A 17,466-nucleotide genomic window follows, 5' to 3' on the forward strand; every position below is an offset into this window, starting at 1 on the left:
GCATATGAAAATTTTAATAAACATTTAAAAATTATTAATATACTTGCAAATGTTTATTTACATTATTTCTTCGATGAAGTTGTTGAAGCATTTCACTTTATTTTCTTAAAACGGCAGCATCCTGAATTTATTGAATTTATACAAATAAGCAACATAAAAGTAATATAGGTAAATATTCATCAAAACAAACAATAAAAACTATATTTTATCTTGTTCGATTGAATTGATAATTTCATTCGAACTATGTCAAGCAAGAAAAAGAAATTTCAATAAAATATGATCAAAATAAAAAAATTATGGGTGCAGAAAATTTAAAATTTTTGAAAGAAATTTTTTTGTCGAATTTCGAATTTTCCCTCCTTGGATCGCTTAGTTAAATTGTGTAGATTAACACCATAATATTCAAATTTTGAAAAAGTCCAAACTGAAAGTGGTACAATTTACACCTATGCCGGAGATGTTGGAGAAGAGGGTGTTTGAGAGATGGAGGTTGAGGTGGATTTGGAGGTGAGGATGGGATTGGTGATGGACATGGAGAGGGGAAGGGGAAGAGGAAGAGGAAATAGAAGGGGAAAGGGAAGGGGAAGGGGAAGAAGAGGAAGAGGATGAGGATGAGGAAGATGAAGGAGAAGGGGAAAGGGAAGGAGATGGAGAAGGGAAAGGGGAAGAGAGGGAAGAAGGAGAAAAAAGGAAGGGCTGGACGAGGGAGACGAACGAGGAAAGAGGAATGGGAGATGGAGATGGAGGCAGGGATTGGAGAGTGGGCATCTGAATGGAGATTGTTTGGGGTGGAGAAGAGGGGGAAGGAGAAGACGGCAGGTTGGTGGGTGGTGAGGGTGAAGTTGGTGAAGGAGAGAAAGGCACGGGCAGAGAGGAAGAGGGGGCAGTGGTGGTTGTGGTTGTTGCTGAGGGAAGGTGTTTGGATGTGGTAGGTGGAGGAGAAAATTGTGAAAGCAAATAACGCTTTCTAGTGATAAAGAATGCGCAGTCAACAAGAGGGATTACGCTGAGGAAGCTTATCCATAAATAGGTGTTGATGAGTGTGAAATTTGTAAAAGGACAACATATGCAAGTTAAATATTTAACTTGAACATAAAAAACAAATTCTTTATCTTTCTTTAAATTTCTGTCACTCTTTTTTATCTTTCCATAAAACAATATTATTTTTGAAACGACGAATTCACAATAAATCTTTAACAAAAGAAATTGCTTTTGAAGTTAAATTTTTGTCAATTCTAATAATAACTATCAATTCCTTGCTCACTTTTTCTAAACTCAAATTTTATTAAATTTAGTGAAAAACTCATTAAGTTATATTCATTATTTTCAAATAAATTTATATGAAAAAAGCTGTTTGTGCTCATGCATGTGTTTTTGTTACTATTTCTCGAAACTTCAATAAATAACAATTTTTGAACAACAAAAAAATATAAAGAGATATCTTTCAATTCATATTTGTTCGTTATATATTGAAATTGTTTAAATGAAGCAAAAACATTTGAAAACCATTCTGAAATGTAATTTTTCAAAAAGTTAGACAAAATTGCTTAGACTGTTTCCTAAACAGTCACCTCAAAAATATAAATTCAATGTGCTCTGATAGAGATGACTCCTTTGAAAATAGTATCTCCTTGCTGAAAAAAACATCAATAAAAAATCATTTCACTGGATAAAAAGTATTATTTATTTTGCGATCAAGAATAATTATTGAAAATTACTATCACTTTTTATTTTTGCAAATATTAAGAAAAAATACAGATTTTTGTTTTTACATCTTGGTTTTTATTGATTAAATATGTCGTTTCGTAATTCTCATGCATCCGAAAAAAAACAATGAAAAATAATTATTTCAAAAATAATCACCCATATTTATTTTGAAATCTGATAAAGGGAAATAAAGTTATAAGTTAAGCTATTTTTTAGTGTTTTGTGCAAAAAATGCTTGAAAGTCCATATTTTCCCCCATTTATTCTTTAGAAGATTCGTGAATGGAAACAGAAATTTTTGCTAAATTTGATAATTTTGATTCATTTGTAAATAAACCATTTGCGATTTTTCAAAAAGAATTACACATATGGGTGATTATTTTTGAAATCATAACTTTTTTCGGTGTGTTGTTTTTTCAAATTCTGCTTGTTATTGGAAAAAGCTTTTGAATTCAAATGCTTTATTTTTCACAAATGCTATAAGGATAAGTGAATCAGGTGAAATAAAAATTAATATTTTTTTATTGAGTCTTTTCACTCTTTTGTGTTCATTAAATTTTATTCTAAGGATATTTTTGAACAGAAAAATTTGAATGAAAATATATGATTTCAAAAATAATCACCTATATTTATGACAGGAAAGAGGCAAAAAGCATTTTGTACACTGCACAGCTTCGAACATGCAAATAGAGACAAATAGATGATGAATTCAATTCAGAAAATCACAAACAAAGAAAAAAAGGAAGAAGCATTTTGACCTACACATAAATTTAATTGCTAATTTTCTTTCTTTTTTTTTTTTGAAACTCTGTGCACAATTCATCTTTATTTCATTTCATTTTCAAGAAAAAAATGAAATTACAAATGAATTTTGTTTAATATTTTTTTCTTTTTTTTAATTTTTATTTTTTTTTATTCTTTTGTTTATTAAAAACATAAAAAAAAAATAAATACTTGTTTCGAAATCATATCAGAAAAAGATTAGAAGAAAAAGTCGATATTTTCATGAATACAAAAATTATGTCTTATGTGTGAATATTTGTTTGCAAAAAAAATCACTGCTGAGAAATGTATTTGACAAGTGGGTGAAAATTTTTGAAAAATCACTTTTTTTTAGCCTGATCTGTCCCACAATAACTCAAAGGCAAATTCTTGTTTCCCGTAATTATAACTCCTTCAATTTACTCATTCATTTTTTTTCAAACATAAGCATTTGATTCTTTCCTTGTAAGAATTTTAATCATTGACATTATCTGTATATAACAATAATTGAAGTTTATTTGTATTTTTTGCAGTAATAAAGCTGCAATGTATTTAACTTGAATTTTTCTATGCTAATTTTTCAATAAAACGAGTTTCACTTATATATGTGTGTGATATAGCAATCATAATCAGTAAAATCTCGATGTGAGAATAAATTTATTTTAGATTTGTTTTATATCCGGAGATTTTTGAATGTTTAATTTAACAATTTTTCAGCTTTGACACTATTGAAGAATTAATATGAAGCGTATAAAAATGAATAAATGTTTATTTCTGTTCAATAAAAGTTATACAATTGAAAAACAAGGTATTTTTATACAAAAACTAAAGTTATTAATGATCGATATGTAAAGTCTATGATTTGGTTTGAAGAATGCAATTTCAAAGAAATAATGAATGACTCATACGTTTTTTCATTTTATATCATTCATAGCTCAGTCAGCTGTTTCATTTATATGAACTTTCTTTTGATTCTTCAATTTATGAAGAACATAGATGTGCTTTGGCAGTGCGAAGGCAAAGAAGTTAAGAAAAGAAGGCAGCTGTAAATGTGCAGTCATCAGGATAATTATCGGCTCCAGCGTTCATCCCTTTTGATGCGTTGGTTCCAGCAGCTTCATTTATTTTTGTAGCAGCGAAAGAAGTTATCGAGAGACGGATGCAGATTGTGGTGCCTTAAGCATCTTGTGTGTATTCAAATCAAAAGAATCAATTTCCTTGGTCGCTGCAGACGCTGCAAGGTTATATCGTTACGCTTTCGACGATGGTTTCTGTTCTACTGATGGAGACGCTTCCTTCTCTTGCGGAGTCTGCGGGAACGAAGTCGTGGTGCAAGAGGATTTTTGCAACGGTTGATGTGACTGCGTTCCCGTCAATCAACGATCTGCATAACCCGTCGCTGCAGATATGGCGATAGCGCTGCTGGTATCGCGATCATTGAACTCGTGGCTTGCAATGGTGAAGCTGGATGATAAAGTGATGGGGCGAGGGATTGCAGTGTACGAAGTGGAAGAGAGGAGTGACGGAAAGGCGCTTGTGTCAGGGTGGTCGAAGATGGAAGATGTGGTTCTGTCACCAGCACCGATTGCGCAAGCGGTGCTGGAAGAAGGAAAAGAAGAAGAAGTTGGAAAGGAAAAGGAGGCGAATCTGTTGAGCGGGCTGGCAGAGCAGCTGCAGGAGAAGAACGAAATAATCCTGAAGAAGAAGAAGATTTTGTAGCTGAGCGAGGAGCACAACGCAGAGGTGATGCAGGTGATGCAGTGGAAGGAGAAGAAGTGATGGGCACAGCAAGGAGGAGTGGTGAGTATGGATGGAAAGTGGAAACTGGCTTGTCGGGGGTTACAATTTCCATATCTTCTTCATTAATTTATGTGTATAATGGGGTGGTTCAGTCTTCGGAGTCATTGATTCTGCCGTTGGGGCTGTGCGAAAAGTGCCAGGAGAAGTTATCAGAGATCATCAGGGATGGCATCGCTTTTTTGCTTGGGCCAGACACGAGTAGGAAGAGGGTTGTTGTGAAAGTGGGGAGCGAGGTGAGTGATGTGGGAGAAGGAAACAGCGGAAGGCGAAAGAGTGTTTGCGGTGGTGGAAGAGCAGATGCAACTGTACGGGAGAAGATGAGCAAAATGAAGAATGAAAGGAAGATGCAGATGGTGCTGTCATAAGTTCCGGAGCAGAAGATAAGCAAGCAGAAGGAGCTGAACAATAAGGAAATTGAAAAGCAGTATGCAGCACTTGTAGAAAAAAAGGTGGAACTAACGAAAATGAAGGTGAAGAATCAAGAGACAGTGCATTAGCTTGTTGGGCAAGTGAAGAAGATGGAGGAGCAGGTGGAGATGTGAACTTTAGCATGGGCAGGAAAGATGGAGCAGATAAAAATGTGGCGAGGATGTGGATGATGATGAAAAGGCAAAAGAAAGAGTGCGATCGCGCTGTCTGAGATTCCGCTGTCACCGCACGACGATCCGAAGAAAGAGCGGGAAGAGTCGAAGTGGCCTGAGAAGTCACCGGGTTGAACGTGGACAGGGTTGTCTGGGGCATCTGTGGTGGTTCCGCCAGCACTGGAGACGGTGATGGAGCGGCTGATGAAAACTGATTCTGAGTAGCTGGCGCAGGTGGAGCTTGAAACAGTACATGTACTTCAGATGATACACCAGCTACAATCGTCTGTATCTGTGCAGCGTCCGCTGAATTTGCTGTTGTCAGTGCTGCAATTGTTGCTAGCGTGAACAATACAGAAGATACGGGGGATATACGGAGACAAGATCGTGACATATAAAAGCGGGGGAAGTCTTGGGTAGGCGGGGATTGTGCTTCCGACTGGGAGGTTTGGAGATTTTGTGTATATGTGTCCATGGGAGAACCATGCGGCGCAGAAGAAGAGCGAAACAGCGCGGTTGGATATGATCAACGGATTGGAGCTGTTCCGGAAGTTCTTTCTTTTGATATAGCCATTTAATATGTCTGCATTGGAGGATTATTCTTGAAATGAGCTGTCATTTTTGATGTCATTCAACACGGTGCTTGAAGGGGCATTGGAAAAGAAGATCAAGATGTTTTTTGGGGTGTCTAAGTGATTTTATTCGGTGAAGGGAGAGGTCAACGCGTATGTGTTCCTGAGGTATTTGAAGAACTACAACATGGCTGATGCAGAGAAGCGGAAGGAGGCCATGAAGGCGCTGTATGATGCGATATACAATGGCGCCCCATCGACTTCATCATCAACATCGTCATCATCGCCAGGGGCAGTATGCAGAGGGTTCACATTCTCGAAGAAAGAGTGTCTTTTGTGTGTGTGCAATCCGCAGATGCGACATGCACTGTTGTTGCGGATCTTCCTAGTACGTAACTGACTGTCTAGCTGCTGTCTGCAGTCGTTTGCGTCTACGCTGGAGGCGTTCCTGAGCAACGATTTCTTCACACTGCATCTGACACATCCAGATGTGTGTGATGCTGCTAACTGCAGATCTCCTCCATTCCTGTCACAGAACAGCTCGGTTGTGAAGACAGTCAGCCAGCGCTGGATGATCAGGTGTAGGTGCTTTCGGTGGTGCTAGCTGGTGCAGTGCTGAATCGAAGTGTTGATGCTGCGCATTCAGCAGTGCGTGCTGTTCCGGATGGTGATGATGCTGGTGCAGCTCGTGGGGCGGCAGCTGCAGAGCAAACGAGGTGGGACGACCAATCTGCTTTGGGGTGCTGCTGGGGAATGTGCAGCGTGTGCAGCTGCTTCACAAGCGATGGCACGGCAGAGTGAGGGAAGGAGGGAGGAGTCAATGTGTTGTCACGCATCAGCAGTATCTGCTTCTTTGGCACAGAACAAACATCCTTTGAATTGCAAATAATTGGCAATCAACAATTTGCGGCTGTCCTTTGCGTGTGCATCCGGTGTGATCCATCCTTCCATTTCTCCTCCTTCATTTCCATCGCAATCGCCTCTTTTCCATCTTCTTCTTTTCATTCTTCTTCTTTTTCTTTCTTTTTGTCCTTTCTCTTGACTTTCCTTCAAACATCCCTCAAATTTCTTTTTTCACTTTTCCCTTTTTCTTCCTTTTTACTCAAATCATCTCTTTCATTCATATTTCCAAGAAACATTTACCTCTTCGCTATTATTTTCACGAGATACCTTCTTCTGCTGTATCATCAATTCCTTGGTCTTATTTTTAGTTTTTTATAAGTTTCACCGCAAATGTCTTTCAAAACATTGGAAAATATATCTTTTTCTCTTTGCGTTAATATTTCATCCGGCTCATTCCTCTATGCCCATTTCGTTTGCTATATCCTGATTATAAAAAAGCACCAAACGTGCTATTTTTTTATATTTCATGTTCATTCATTGTTATTATACATTCTTACAAAAATCCTAATTCAAAAATAATAAAAAATGATGAAATTAATAATGATTATAATGAGCAAGCATATTCTTTTAATAATGATCATTCTTCGCAAACTTTCTTCTCCAACTTCAAATATTTCTCTGTTCTACCAATAAAACCCATCCTACTCGTCTTCGCTTCCCTTCTGCTCCTAAAAATCGTTTATTTCCTATCCTTGGTGCAACTTCAATTCAAAAAATCACACAAGCTTCATTCAAATAAAAAATTGACAAGGAAGAAAAAGATGCTGAGACAACAAATTCGAACTATTCTGTTAATAGTTGTTGTAAATTTTCATGTTTGAGATGCGGATTTTTGGTAAAATTGCGAAATCAATTATCAGTGTTGATTTTCATTCCAAAAAATAAACGGTGAAGGAAAATGTTCAACGATAAATATTTCAATCCATCCGAAATACACAAAATGTCAAAAAAATATAGAATTTAATCAATTGAAACGCACCACAATTACCTTCCTTTGAAAAATCACTTTATCCTTAAAAAAGGCTATGAACAGGTTTTCTTCGAAAATTCAAATCTTCTTGCATGAGTTTATTTCAAAAAAATCATAATTTATTTTGATCAAAATATGCAATAAAAATTCAAATTTAATTTTTGTTTACAAACATTATCATTGAATGTTCGAATGTGGTTTTTTCCATCGATAAAACGAGCTCAAAGCATTTTAGAATAAAAGAATATTTCAAAATAATAATATTATGGTATCACTTTTTGATCTGTGGTGATTTTTCAAAAATTTTCACCCAAGTAGTAGCGTACAAAAAAACTATTCGAAGCAATTATATACACAAAAAATAATTCATATTCGGAATTAATAATACAATTTCCAAAAAAAAAAATGATTCAATTTCGAAAAAGAATATTTCAATTTCGAAATTCATTTTAAACTGAAAATTTAAATTTTTCTCGAGAATGGATTTTTGAAAATTTAAAGTTACTTTTTAATCAATCAAATATTATTACCCAAAGAAAACTGTTTTTTTAATTGAAACAATCAATGAATCAGTATTTTGAAGTTTGTTTTAAAAAAAAGATCATAAATCATCACTCTGAAGATAATAATATATCAAAAAAATTCATTCTATTGAGTAACCCATAAAAACAGTAAATTTTCAATCGCATTTATTGAATAACAAAAAACAAGAATTTTTTTCCAAATAATTTTTAAAAGTCCTTTTGGTGAAAAAAAAGAAAAACAACTATTTTTAATATGAAAATGAATTCATTCTCTTTATTAATAAACTTCAAATTGAAATATTTTCAATCATTATAATTGGAAAAATAACTTTTTTTTGAAAAGGCATCATTTTTCAAATATATAATAACAAAGTTTACTGATGAGATATAAATTAATTGATAATAAACCGAAAAACATAAGTTATTCATTCCACAAATCTAAAAATTTTTCATTTCGAAATTGATTTATTCTTTTTCGAAATCGAATTAATAAATTACGAATTCGAATTTTTAATTTTCAATATCGAATTATTAATTCCGAAATCGAATTATTAATTTTCGAAAATGAATTGTTTTTTTCCGAATTTGAATAACTATTTTTCGAATAAAAATTATTATCTGTGAACATACGAACAATAATATTTTGTAATAATGATTATGATTTGTGAAAAACAATCCCTTTTAAAGAAAAATGAAAAAATAAATATTATTTTTATATTTTGATTTATTGGAAAATTGCTTTTTCTCAAGAAAATGCATTGTTGGTGTATAAAGAAGCTTGCTCCAGAGCTTGACATTTATTCAACTTGTTGTATCCAGAATTACAGCATAGAAAAACCAAGATTGAAATAATTACCGATTTTCATCGTTTTCTTGCATTTTGAAATCAAATCGGTTCAAATAATACTTTAATCAATCTTAAAGGCAAATGTCATTTCTCGTTGAGATAGGAATATTCTTATGAGAAATGATTTGTAGGTGCCTGGAGTAAATGCATTTATGAATTCATGTTTTCTGATTTTTCATTCTGCATTTAGATAAAATATTTTGTGTTTGAACATTTTCAATGAGTAATAACCTAGCACATTGTAAAAAAAAACTCAGATTATTTATGAAAAAGACGGCATAGGTCTAAATGCGCTCCTTTTGCAAATTGCGTTTTTATTCATTATTATTATGATGAATTAATAGTTAATAATTATTTAAAAACTTTTTATGGACCGATTTTTCGAAAAAAATGATTTTTGAAAAATGACCCATAAAAACATGAATTTCATCGAAAAATATTCAAATTGAAAAGAAAACGTGATTTTTACACATCAAAAGTGTTTGCATTATTATAGAGACTTATTTAATTTATTTATTTTCATCATAAAAAATATAAATCTTAAATAAAAAATTTTATAAATATTTTTGATCTAACCCACAAGTAAATTATTTATTATATAAAAAGTTGAATATGTTGTTTTTGTTTAAATAGAACGTAAAAGTATGTAATTCGTTCACTTTTATATGTTAATTTAAGTATATTATTATATGCACACTTGTAAAATATCGAAAACAGCTCTTTTTTTTCAATCAGATTTACATGTGCTTTTTGACTTGTATGTTTTTAAGCTGCAAGAAAAAATTTTCAAATTGATTGCAATGGAATGCATAATGTTTATAAAATCTTATGAAATATGACAAATGTTAATTTTGATTAATGATGTGAATAAATGACATATATTTTTATTTTTTAACTTCATATTTAAAAATATATTTAATTAATGCAATGCAACCTGAAATCATATGGTTTAATTTGTCTTTGAAGTCTCTAATTCAATTTAAGTTGAATATAATTGAGAATTATTTTTTTATAAGTTATTTTTTTTTTCTTTTCATATTTTTATTGATCATTACATACCACTGATTTAAATAGAAATTGTTTTAATTTGAACAACGCAAAGCGAGTTTAGCGAATAAATATTTCAAATTGTGAAACTGCTTTTGAAATAATTCTTATCATTTCTTCTTCAAAAATATTTAAATCATTTTATTCTCAAAATCGGAAATAAAACATAAAACAAAAATGAATAAGATATTAATATTCATGCAGCTCTTTCAAAACAATAAAAAACAATAACAACAAAGGATTTGTAACAAAAAAAATATGTTAATTGCAGTTTTTGCAAAGAGAAGAAGTCTCAATAAATAATTTGAAATGTTTTCTGCTTCAATTCTAATTTTTTATCCACTCATTGTTATTCCACCTTCTGGTGAATTTGATATTGTTGTATCTTTCATCGACACAGAACTTTTCATAATATCCACAAGAGATCCATCCCATCTGCAAATCTTTTCACCTCTTCCATTATCCTCATTCCCATGATTTCCTTCTTTTTCATCTCCTTCCTCTCCATCAATCACACGAAATCCGACTCTCACATCTACACACTCACAAATCTCCACCATTGTCCCCCTATCATTCGTGCCCTTGCATTGAGAAAAAGAGCAGTTCAGCACAATCATTCTCTTTTCTGCTCCTTCAATCTTCAACACACTCTCATTCACACAAACTGAGATATTCGCTCCCTCAACCATCGTTATCTCAATTTGGGCGCTCTTTCCAACACAAATCAAACCACATTTATTTAACACATCCGAAACTCAAATCTCACTCATCGAAATCTTTTCCTCTTAGGTGTATGAGAGAAATGGTGCTGTGGTGCAAATCCCATCAAATATTGTTTCTGCAATCTTCAGCTCTCCACTCTCCGCACTTACCATAGTGCTCTTCATCACAAGATCCATTGCTAACGAGCTGAAAAAGCATTCTGAAATTTCCAATCTCCCATCCTTCTCTTTCAAAACACTCTCCTCAACACCCTCAAACACCTCTCCAAACACAAATCCACATCTCTCCACAACACACTCATCAACAAATACAATCACACTTCCTCCATTCATTTCATCTTCTTCAATCATTGCGTTGAAATGAATGGTTGCCTGAACTCTCTTCAATGATTTCACATTCAAATCTCCAATCTCACACACTCCCCCAATCGGACATTCTCCATTAATCAGAATCATTTTCGTAACACTCATTTCAATATGTCGAACTCCTGAGCAAATACTTTTCATTCTTCTCCCGTGCATCGCACTATCTGTTATTTCTCCACTGCGCGATGCAGACGTTGCAATGCGAGCTAAGCTTGTTGAAGACATCAAATAAACCTTTATCCCCATTCCATTTCCATTCACACACTGACACACTTCAATTGTTGTATTTTTCACCACAAATGTTTCTCCTTCCTTCACACTTTTTCGTCATCACAACTCCATTTCCTGTTGTCCGATTCACATTTCGAATTGTCAAATTCCCCAGTAAACTTTCTCCTGAAAACTGTTCTGCTGTGATGGATCGGCTAACAGAAGTTGATTCATTTTAATATTTTTTTATCTCAACATCATCCATCTTCAGCTACCTCAATGCAACTTCAAATACAGGTGTTGCTATAACACTTCCTCCAATTGCTCCTGAGATCACCACATCCTTCAGCGAAAGAGTCCTGTTCCTCACATCCATAACAAACACACCTGACGATGAGATCCTTGCCGTGTTGTGATCCATTCTATTTCCTCCAGTTCTATCAACAATCACCTTTCTTCTTATTGAACACAAACGCACAAACAGTGCAATTACATCTTTTTCATTCCTGTTTTCATTCCCATTCAATTTCAGCACGTCTGATGGAATTGTCAGTGGAGTGAAAAAATGCCAATGAGTTTGCATTCACTTTTGATACCAACAACATATCACTCCCATCTTATTAAAAACATATTTCAAAAAAATAATATTCAACTCATGTATCCTCCTTTACTTTATTCTATCTTCAAAGCTCCTCCTTCGTTGCTCATCTTCGACTTTTGCCCTTCAATCCAGCTTCCAAACATCGCCATCCATTCTCTTGCACTCCATCCAAACAGTTCTGTTTCTCTTTCTCCTTCTACTTCGCCTCAAATCTCCAATCCCTCATATAAATGTAATTTATCAAAAAAATTTGAAAAAATAATATCTCATTTTAACGATTCTTTTTTAATGAAAAAAAATCAAACTTTGATTTAGTGCATTGTTTTTATCACTTCATATCGAGTTGTTTTAAGTTATTTAAATTTAATATTGCAAAATTATTTCATCAAAGTGCGTCAGGATCGCGTCTTATTCTAAAAAATATTAATATATGAAATGAAAAAAAATTATAAAAGAATAAAGCTAATGAAATTCATAATTTGATATAATAATACATTTAACATCTTTTGCATTCCATTGCAACTAATTTTGAAATTAACTACTGCACGCTAATGAAAATTACAGTTAAAAAGCAAACTTTAATGTAACTGTGAACAAAATCTGTTTTCAATATTATACAAGGATGCATATAATAATATACTTAAATTAACATATAAAAGTGAACGAATTACATACTTTTACGTTCTATTTAAACCAAAACAACATATTCAACTTTTTATATAATAAATAATTTACTTGTGGGTTAGATCAAAAATATTTATAAAATTTTTTATTTAAGATTTATATTTTTTATGATGAAAATAAATAAATTAAATAAGTCTCTATAATAATGCAAACACTTTTGATGTGTAAAAATCACGTTTTCTTTTCAATTTGAATATTTTTCGATGAAATTCATGTTTTTATGGGTCATTTTTCAAAAATCATTTTTTTCGAAAAATCGGTCCATAAAAAGTTTTTAAATAATTATTAACTATTAATTCATCATAATAATAATGAATAAAAACGCAATTTGCAAAAGGAGCGCATTTAGGCCTATGCCAAAAAGACAAAACACATCCATGTGATGGTTTTCTTTTTCAAACAAAGAATGTTCAAATGGAACTTTTGAAGTTTTAAAGAAAAATCTTTTCATATTGTTTCGATGAATTTCTTCTCTTTAACTGTTATTTACTTGATAGAATGATGGTTTAATACGCTTCATTTGTTGTTACAAAATCCAAAATGTAATTCAGCAAAAATATATTGAAAAAGAGCATTATCACGCCACATGGGGGAAAATACGGACTTTCAAGCTTTTTATTGCACAAAGCATTGAAAAAATGCTTCACTCATGACTTTGTTTCGCTTTCTCAGATTTCAAAATAAATTCGATTTTTAAATCTTTGAACAGGCATCATTGAAATCAAATAATAAAGGATTGTGACATTTTACGAATGCTAAAAAATCGACCCATTTTTATTGTATTTTTTGATCAAAAAATGTTAATGAAAAAGCTTAAAATTTTTCAATGAAAATGCCAGAAAAAAAATATTTTGCCAAATATCTTTAACTGTTTTCTTTTTGTTAAATTGATTATCCTTTCAGCAACATTTTTTCCTTCTTGATCATTTTGATCGTTCACTTTTTTGTGATGGAAAAGAAATCCATTTCTTCAGAAGAACTTCAAAGGATTGCTGCAACAAGAGAATATCGGACAATTCATTCCAGATCGAGGAAAATATTTGAAATCAAGAAAACATATCCAGTGACAGTGAACGTAGCAGTCAAAGCGATAGCAATAACAAGGCAGGCTTGGCATAGAGGCAAAACAACAGAAAAAGAAAACCGAGATATCAGCAAATAAGAAAGATCATTGCTTTTTTATTTTGATCAACTGGAAAAATAAAATTAATAATCGGGTCTCGTCTTTTTTATCAGAAGGAGTTGTGGTTCGAATGAAGTACATACAGGAAATAATTTTCATTTTTTTGCAAGAAAATTTTTTATCTTTGTTTTTTTAGGCAATTAACATTTTAAATACGGAATCAACAAATGAAGAAGAAAACGAGAAACTCCATCAGAAATTATCTTATTATTTAGTTCAAAGAAGCTCCATATTAAAAGCAGCCCTGGCAAGACTGCTTGAAATTGCAAAAAGTCGATCACAATGCCCTGAAAGTGTTTCAAATTTGTTTGAGGAAGAAAAAGGCATCATTGATGATTACAACATCGAGGTTTCCAAAATTTTCTATTTTGACGAATCTTCTGTGAAAAATTGGAGATTATTCTCCAAATTTGGTGATCTGTTTTTAGAGCAAATCCCTCCTTCTCATCCAGAACCTCGAAAAACTTACACAGCAACTTTTTGCATTTGCGCATATCCTGATGGTTCTTGTCTTTATCATAATTTTCTTTATCAAAAGAAAAAATTGTCTGAAGAGTTTACAAATACAAATTATTGTAATGGAAATAATAAGCCTTCGCCTTCAGAATGGATATCGACAGATATTTTCAAAACCATCATAATACAAAATTGGATTCATTTCATTCAACAAAAAATTCAATCGACATCTACGAAAAAGGCTCTTCTTCTTCTTGTCAACTAATTCCACCCATTCATTTTCAGAAGTTATTAGTGAAGCTGAAAAGAATGGAATCTTCAAAAAAAAACATTTTCACTTTACATGACATATCTCCTCTAGCACTGTGATAATGTAATAAAAGCCAGATTGAAAAGATCATTATATAAATATTTCTAGGTTCCATCGGATGACTCATCATCTTCCTATAGAAAGAAACTTCCTGAAGTTTTTCAAAAGGCAATCGCTACAGCAACAACTCCGTCAATCAAAAAAACAGCTTTTCAAAATTCAGAGATTTTGCCAATTGGAGCGTTGTTAGTTCTCTCCAAAAAAGTGGATTTTCTTCTAAATCTGGGTCAAAATATTTGACTTCATGCATTTTCATTGAAAAATTATGCGCTTTTCATTGACTTTTTGATACCAAAAAGCACAATAAAAATGGGTCCATTTTTTGACACTCGTGAAATGTTTGTTAACTTTATGCTTTGATTTCAACAATGCCCGTTTACGGATATTTTAATAGAATTTTATTTAAAATCTGAGAAATCGAAATTAAGTTATGAGTGAAGCAACTTTTCAACACATTGTGCAAAAAAAGCTTGAAAGTCCATATTTTCCCTTAATTATATAAAAAAGAAGTTCAATTTCTCATTTTAAATCACATACGAAAACTAAACAAAAAATATTGATCTGCATAGGTGTAACTGCGTCCCTTTTGCAATTCATGTTTTTTGATATTTATTTTATGATGTTTGAAATGTGAAAATTATTTAAAAACTTTTGTATGGACCGATTTTTCGTAAAACTTTTTGTTTATTGTGAAAAAACTTTTTTTAAAAATGACCCATAAATATGAGTATTTGAATAAAAAATTTGAAATCAAAGGCAAATAAATTCTGATAAATATCTGGAATGTCTCTAAATACATTGTATACTTATATTTGTTTGAAAATTTCACAGAAAACACAAAAACGAATTTTTTTTTTAAATATTATCATTATATCAAACCCGTATTATAATTTTATGCATTTGGAAAACTATATTCCACGGCGCGGGTGATGCAAGGTTTTAACGTTTTTTGTTTTTATTTATTATTTTAAGAATCGTTAATGTATTTGCTTTTCAATTGTTAACACATTTGTTAATTGAAATATGGCATGTTTAACAAAGAAAAATAGTAAAAAAGTTATTATAAGTGAAAATCTTTTTTTGAGATATTTCATGTTCACAATCAAATTACAACAATAGCATACTTTGTGTATTTATATTTTTTATTACTTTTTTTTGAAAACAAACAACAATTTATTATTGAAGTTTGTTGAATATTCTTTCGTCAAAAAATGTTAGAAAAACATTTTTCATAAAAATTTCTTACAATCAACAATCTTTTGATGTTTATTATTAATTGAAATTGCTCTATTGATATTTTTAGAAAAATTTACTTTTAATTGAAAAATAAATAATCAACACAATTATTTTTGTCCACTTCAATATTATGAAATGTCATTAAACCAGAAATTTTATTAAATTTTGCATATGATGCTATTTAGAAAGCTTTTCAGTCCATGAATTATTTGTTGAACACACTCGAAAAAAGACGTGTTTTTAAGTATCACTTCAATAAAAAGGATTTAAGTGAAATCATCCTTTTTTTACAAAAAATTATCTCTCCTCTGCCTCCTTTTGTCTTTCACAGTTTCTAAAGAGAAAATTTAGTTGAAAACATTTCAAATACTTTGGGATCCTTTTTAATGTTATCATCAACAATCTCTCCCACTTATTCTTCCTCATCCCTTTCTTCATTTTCTGATATAGCTCTTCTTCACTTCCTCTTCGAGTATCATCATGCCTACTCCACTACAAATGTTTTCCATTTTTCATATCACACCAGGAACTGAAACAAATCTATGAAATTGTGAATCCTTTCTCTCCCAACTTACAGATTGCTATCTTTCACCATTTCGTCAAATTGAAACACAAGTGTCTCATTATTAACACTCCCATTTGGACAAACACATTCCAGATACTAATTCTTCCCCTTCCATGTATTGTTTCGCTCAAACACACACATTTTCTCTCCAAAGTTATCTGCCTTGATCTCCCCAACAACACTCACACACATCCCTCCTCTTTTTCATTCACTCCCCCTTGCCTCGCATCTTTCAAATGTGCTGTTCTCAACAACAACAACCCCGCATTCTGCCACCTCACACTTTTATGTTCCTCCATTTTCATCTTTACTTATGAACACTGAAAATATCGAATTGTTTCCCATTCTGCATCTCTTCACTCGCCTCATACAAATTCAATTCACTGTCTCCATCTCGCATCGTTCTATCGTGATCCCACTCATTTTTATCTCTAATCTCTTCTCCCCAATAATCACACCTTCTCCATCTTTCTTCTCATTCTCCACTGTGATAATCTCCAGCTCCGATCTTCCTCCCTCCACACTTTATATCTCTCCTCCACAAAACTCAATCCCTCTTTCTGTCACACGCTCCACATGCATCTCTCCGCCTTTCACGCTCCCAACCCACACATCAGACACAAAAGATCCAATTCCTTCCTTGCTTATTTCAGTTACAAACTCGCAGTCGACAATCATCACTACACCAATACTCATCTTTATAAACTCCTTCTTTTCTAATTCAGCTGTTTGTTTCATATCAAGATTGCTCAGCACAAGCAATGCCTGCTCCCACACTTCCACATTCTCAGAATTCTTTGTCTTTTCAACATTCATCGCTCCCCAACCTCCTCTTTCTCGATCTCTCTCCCACCCTCCATTACATGCAATTCCCCAGGATATTCAGCGACTTCGCGTGGCGATTGATTGAACCATTTAGATGAGTTCCATACTTCACCTGCAGTATTAATTTCTTCGCCATCCGGTCAAACCCGCTTTACAAAGTCACACTGGGTCTCCGAAAACTCACTCATATGAACAGCTCGCTCTTTTCCACCATTGTTCTCATTCTCACTAACTCATCCAGTTAATGAACCATCTCCAATGGTAATATATTCCCTATCTTCCAACGCAAACCATAGCGCATCTCCTTCTTTGCTTATCATTGAAACTGTATCATCAATTATGTTTTTTCTCCAATATCATAACTCCTGCATTCCTTCCTAAAGCAATGAACTCCAATAATCCTTCATAAAAAACAAGAGTTGATAAAAAATGTCTCAAACAAAGCAAATAACAAACCGATTGTTTGATATGCGTTTTAGTCACTTTGTAATTCATGTTGACTTCACATTTCAATTTATGCTTAATTACTATAAGTG

General features: G+C 32.6%; 7 protein-coding genes across 7 annotated transcripts; 4 read left to right on the forward strand and 3 right to left on the reverse strand.

Annotated features, from left to right (window-relative positions):
• Nucleotides 1-620: 620 nt before the first annotated feature.
• On the forward strand, nucleotides 621-932 carry MONOS_11205 (uncharacterized protein; the record flags this gene model as incomplete). The annotated part of the gene is made up of 1 exon (XM_067863715.1): nucleotides 621-932. The coding sequence occupies one exon, from the start codon at nucleotides 621-623 to the stop codon at nucleotides 930-932; it is 312 nt and encodes a 103-aa protein (XP_067735138.1).
• Nucleotides 933-3,875: 2,943 nt separating this feature from the next.
• Nucleotides 3,876-4,187, forward strand: MONOS_11204 (uncharacterized protein; the record flags this gene model as incomplete). The annotated part of the gene is made up of 1 exon (XM_067863714.1): nucleotides 3,876-4,187. The coding sequence occupies one exon, from the start codon at nucleotides 3,876-3,878 to the stop codon at nucleotides 4,185-4,187; it is 312 nt and encodes a 103-aa protein (XP_067735139.1).
• Nucleotides 4,188-4,246: 59 nt separating this feature from the next.
• On the forward strand, nucleotides 4,247-4,633 carry MONOS_11203 (uncharacterized protein; the record flags this gene model as incomplete). The annotated part of the gene is made up of 1 exon (XM_067863713.1): nucleotides 4,247-4,633. The coding sequence occupies one exon, from the start codon at nucleotides 4,247-4,249 to the stop codon at nucleotides 4,631-4,633; it is 387 nt and encodes a 128-aa protein (XP_067735140.1).
• A 975-nt stretch (nucleotides 4,634-5,608) lies between these two features.
• Nucleotides 5,609-6,222, forward strand: MONOS_16952 (uncharacterized protein; the record flags this gene model as incomplete). The annotated part of the gene is made up of 3 exons (XM_067869829.1): nucleotides 5,609-5,716; nucleotides 5,830-5,911; nucleotides 6,026-6,222. The coding sequence occupies 3 exons, from the start codon at nucleotides 5,609-5,611 to the stop codon at nucleotides 6,220-6,222; spliced, it is 387 nt and encodes a 128-aa protein (XP_067735141.1).
• Nucleotides 6,223-10,047: 3,825 nt separating this feature from the next.
• On the reverse strand, nucleotides 10,048-10,401 carry MONOS_11202 (uncharacterized protein; the record flags this gene model as incomplete). Its single annotated transcript, XM_067863712.1, has 1 exon — nucleotides 10,048-10,401. The coding sequence occupies one exon, from the start codon at nucleotides 10,399-10,401 to the stop codon at nucleotides 10,048-10,050; it is 354 nt and encodes a 117-aa protein (XP_067735142.1).
• A 96-nt stretch (nucleotides 10,402-10,497) lies between these two features.
• Nucleotides 10,498-11,431, reverse strand: MONOS_11201 (uncharacterized protein; the record flags this gene model as incomplete). Its single annotated transcript, XM_067863711.1, has 3 exons — nucleotides 10,498-11,011; nucleotides 11,121-11,225; nucleotides 11,286-11,431. 3 exons carry the CDS (start codon nucleotides 11,429-11,431, stop codon nucleotides 10,498-10,500), a joined length of 765 nt encoding a protein of 254 aa, XP_067735143.1.
• Nucleotides 11,432-16,630: 5,199 nt separating this feature from the next.
• Nucleotides 16,631-16,921, reverse strand: MONOS_11200 (uncharacterized protein; the record flags this gene model as incomplete). Its single annotated transcript, XM_067863710.1, has 1 exon — nucleotides 16,631-16,921. The coding sequence occupies one exon, from the start codon at nucleotides 16,919-16,921 to the stop codon at nucleotides 16,631-16,633; it is 291 nt and encodes a 96-aa protein (XP_067735144.1).
• Nucleotides 16,922-17,466: the final 545 nt, after the last annotated feature.

This window comes from Monocercomonoides exilis, assembly GCF_001643675.1.
Source record: "Monocercomonoides exilis strain PA203 chromosome Unknown scaffold3-2548433, whole genome shotgun sequence".
NCBI classification, from domain to species: Eukaryota; Preaxostyla; order Oxymonadida; family Polymastigidae; genus Monocercomonoides; species Monocercomonoides exilis.